This window comes from Bison bison, unplaced genomic scaffold (assembly GCF_000754665.1).
Source record: "Bison bison bison isolate TAMUID 2011002044 unplaced genomic scaffold, Bison_UMD1.0 scf7180017864340, whole genome shotgun sequence".
NCBI lineage: Eukaryota > Metazoa > Chordata > Mammalia > Artiodactyla > Bovidae > Bison > Bison bison.
This window is the reverse complement of record NW_011494912.1, coordinates 5,382,812-5,386,300: the sequence shown is the minus strand read 5'-3', so window position 1 is coordinate 5,386,300 and position 3,489 is coordinate 5,382,812. Positions and strand designations below refer to the sequence as shown.

Genomic DNA, 3,489 nt, shown 5'->3' with positions numbered 1-3,489 from the left:
TTTCTGATACTGCCGGTGACTGTGTATGTACCGGTTTGGATGTGGTAGTCAACTAGACAAGTAAAAGTGTGACCTCAGAAGAGGGAGGAAAAACAGGGAAGAGCAACAAGAGCCTAAAGTGTATGGCTCTGACATCACAGAAATCAGGTAATATAACAAGAAAATGTAATTTTAGTCATTTGATCTAATTTCTTGATTACATGCAGTTGTTTGGTAGTCATAAAAATATGCAACATAGATGTGCTGTCGCTTTGGTTTGCTCAAGGCTCTTGGTGTTTGGGATGATGGAGACCCTTTAGAAATGCATGGTTGAAAGAAACATTAATTCCTGTTGGCCACCTCAGCTCAGAAGTGCTTTGCTCCTCTCTTCATCTTGTTGCTAATTGTATCCAAACACTAAAACACGTGTTCCCCAAGTTGCTAATACCTCAGTGATAGAATCAGCCCGGTGCCTGGAATTTATATCTTCTTAAGAGCAGAGAAAGCGTATTTCTCAAAGTCAAGTTGACAGTGACTCTCTTCTCACCAAGTATGCAAGATACCCTCACCCAAAAGAAATGGGACTCGTGTTTGCCAGACAGGGCAAGAGTAGGAGGAAGCTGTCATTCTGGTTTCTGTTTCAAACAAACAAACTGATGAGGTATAAAAGGCACCTCTAATTAAAATCCTTGGCATTGGTGTGTATGTAATGCTGCTCAAGAGAACTGTTGATGTTTGTAATTTAGATCAAAATTTGGCTTTTCATCTAAGTGTTAGACTTTGAGAGTTCTTTCCGGAAACAGCTGAGCACGTGTGTCCTCTAGGGAGGAGGCGGGGGTTCATGCACCATTGAGCCAGCTGCGGTTTCTCCCCTTCTTGCTGCTCATTCCCTCTCCATCTCCCTCCCATGTACTCACACAGCCTAAAGTCTGTGTGTTGATGACTTTAATCAGCTGATCCATCTTTGTGTTTTAGTAGCATGAAAGATAGGATTAGCCCAACTTGCCATCACCTGTACCATAACAACTCTTTCTTCTTTCCTCTTCAATAGGTGACGGAGCTGAATGAGCCACTGTCCAATGAAGAAAGAAACCTTCTCTCTGTGGCCTACAAGAATGTAGTCGGGGCACGCCGTTCTTCCTGGAGGGTTATCAGTAGCATCGAGCAGAAGACATCTGCCGACGGTAACGAGAAGAAAATAGAGATGGTCCGTGCTTACCGTGAAAAAATAGAGAAGGAGTTGGAGGCCGTATGTCAGGATGTGCTGAGCCTGCTGGATAACTACCTGATCAAGAATTGCAGCGAGACCCAGTATGAGAGCAAAGTGTTTTACCTGAAGATGAAAGGGGACTATTACCGCTACCTGGCCGAAGTCGCCACCGGCGAGAAGAGGGCGACCGTCGTGGAGTCATCTGAGAAGGCCTACAGTGAAGCCCACGAGATCAGCAAGGAGCACATGCAGCCCACTCACCCCATTAGATTAGGCCTGGCCCTTAACTACTCCGTCTTCTACTATGAGATCCAGAACGCCCCGGAGCAAGCCTGCCACTTGGCCAAGACCGCCTTCGACGATGCCATCGCCGAGCTTGACACCCTCAACGAGGACTCCTACAAGGACTCCACGCTGATCATGCAGCTGCTCCGTGACAACCTCACGCTCTGGACGAGCGACCAGCAAGACGACGACGGCGGCGAAGGCAACAATTAAGGCCCCCAGGTGGACTGGCAGCGCACGCTGATGCTACTACTGCAGTCTTTATTTTTTTCCCATGAGTCGGGGGTCGGGTGGGGGAGGGAAAGGGAGGGATGACCTTCCTAGGGAGAAACCCACGACCTGTCCTGTCTTTGATCGCCTCTTTTGACATTTTTGCCAAAATACCACTAGTGGAAAGTCAGGCTAGCTGTGCTGGTTTTGGAATAGCAGCCTCACACTGGCATATGGACTGTTCTGTAGATTAATGCAAGTGGAGCTGTCTTTAATTTAACTTATTGCTAGAAAATAGGGTTTTAAGATGAAAAGAAAACTTAAAATGGAATGGCCCTCATTCAGTAAGTTCTGTGGTTCCAGTAAGGATTTTTATGTACATATGCTCTCGTCTTTTAAGTTTTGGGTACTTCCTAGCTCATCTGTTTTAGCTGTGCATTTTGTTTTTCAGGGTGTACTCTTAGCAGACATGGAATATTAAATCCCAAGCTGATAGAACGTAAGGTCTGTTTATGGTTTAGGCCATGCCAGTTTTCAGAGTAGTTGACAGTGTTAACACTAAATTGCAGTTTACAGTATTTCTACATTACAGCCATATGTTAACATCAAGCCATTGATTGTGTGTTTTTCTTTATTTTGGCTCTTAACATCCTTGTTCAGCCTTATCCAGGTCGGTTTTGCTGTTCTCTGTCTCCTAGGCCAACAGGCTTGCCTGAGGAGAATCAGAACTACTTGTTAGGTTTTGGTTAATAGGTGCTTGGCAGGTGGCTGTGGGATTTTTGTCCTTCTTTCTTCTTAAATCCACCACAACAAACGATTAATCACTTTAATAGAAGCATTGAACACCACAAAACTAGAGAAAATTCAGGTCTGTATGTCATTTATCATGCTGATATTTCCAGAGAAATGCTGGGTTTTTTTCAGTTGCCACAGCTTCCTCGGGTGGCACTGCCGTCTGTCTCCTCTCTTGGGTCTTCCTCATTGTACCTCGTTCCCACAGCATGCACACGGATGGGTTGAAAAGCTGTTGGGTTGTAGAAGCTGGCGGTCATTTTGAGAAGGTTCGTGGTGCAGTGTGTGAAAATTCAGGTGCTAGGAGCTTACTGGTAGAAAAATCCTGAAGGAAGAGCTCTCTCCATGAACATTCTGTCCAGTTTTGGGAACCTCGTGTATCCGTTTTTCCTCCGTGAAAACACTCCTTCCCCAAAGAATTGTTGTAGGAAAATAGCATCATTATCAGATAATAAATCCTCAACTCCTATTTGACCACAATTTTTTCTAATTTTTTCCTTTTAATGAAAATATAGAAGTTGGAGATTGGATTGTGCCATCTTGGCACGTTTTAGAATCGATGGAAACCACCACGCTCTTTCCACACGTTTGTTTCAATCAGCCTTAGGTCCTTCGTTCTCATTTTGGATAAGTCGTTCTGAAAACACGACCTGTTGCATGTGCGTTCAGCCTTTTTTACAAGTAATAGCATGAACTGCTGAGATAGGTAACAACACCAGATTTGTTTGTTTCTTTGTTTTATTTAGGCAGGCAGAGGAATGAGTCATAATTGAGGAAAAACCTGACAGTTGCTTTTGTTAAAACCAGAATGGAGCTTCCAGTTGTGAAATGCACAGTGCCCAGGGTCCAGGTGACAGTGAAGACAGAAGAGTGACGATGCCGTCACGTGGCACAGTCTACCCAGCATGACTTTCCTTAGAAGGCCCCCTCCATGTGCTCTGGAGCGAGTCCCAATTAACCGAGCCTACCAGAAGAACTAAGAGAAGAGAGCTTTATAGCTTCTGCGCCCTAGC

General features: G+C 44.8%; 1 protein-coding gene across 1 annotated transcript; it reads left to right on the top strand.

Annotated features, from left to right (window-relative positions):
• Positions 1-531: 531 nt before the first annotated feature.
• Positions 532-2,945, top strand: YWHAG (tyrosine 3-monooxygenase/tryptophan 5-monooxygenase activation protein, gamma). Its single transcript, XM_010854356.1, has 2 exons — positions 532-588; positions 1,031-2,945. Exons 1-2 carry the CDS (start codon positions 532-534, stop codon positions 1,685-1,687), a joined length of 714 nt encoding a protein of 237 aa, XP_010852658.1. The 3' UTR covers positions 1,688-2,945.
• The last annotated feature ends 544 nt before the right edge of the window (positions 2,946-3,489 follow it).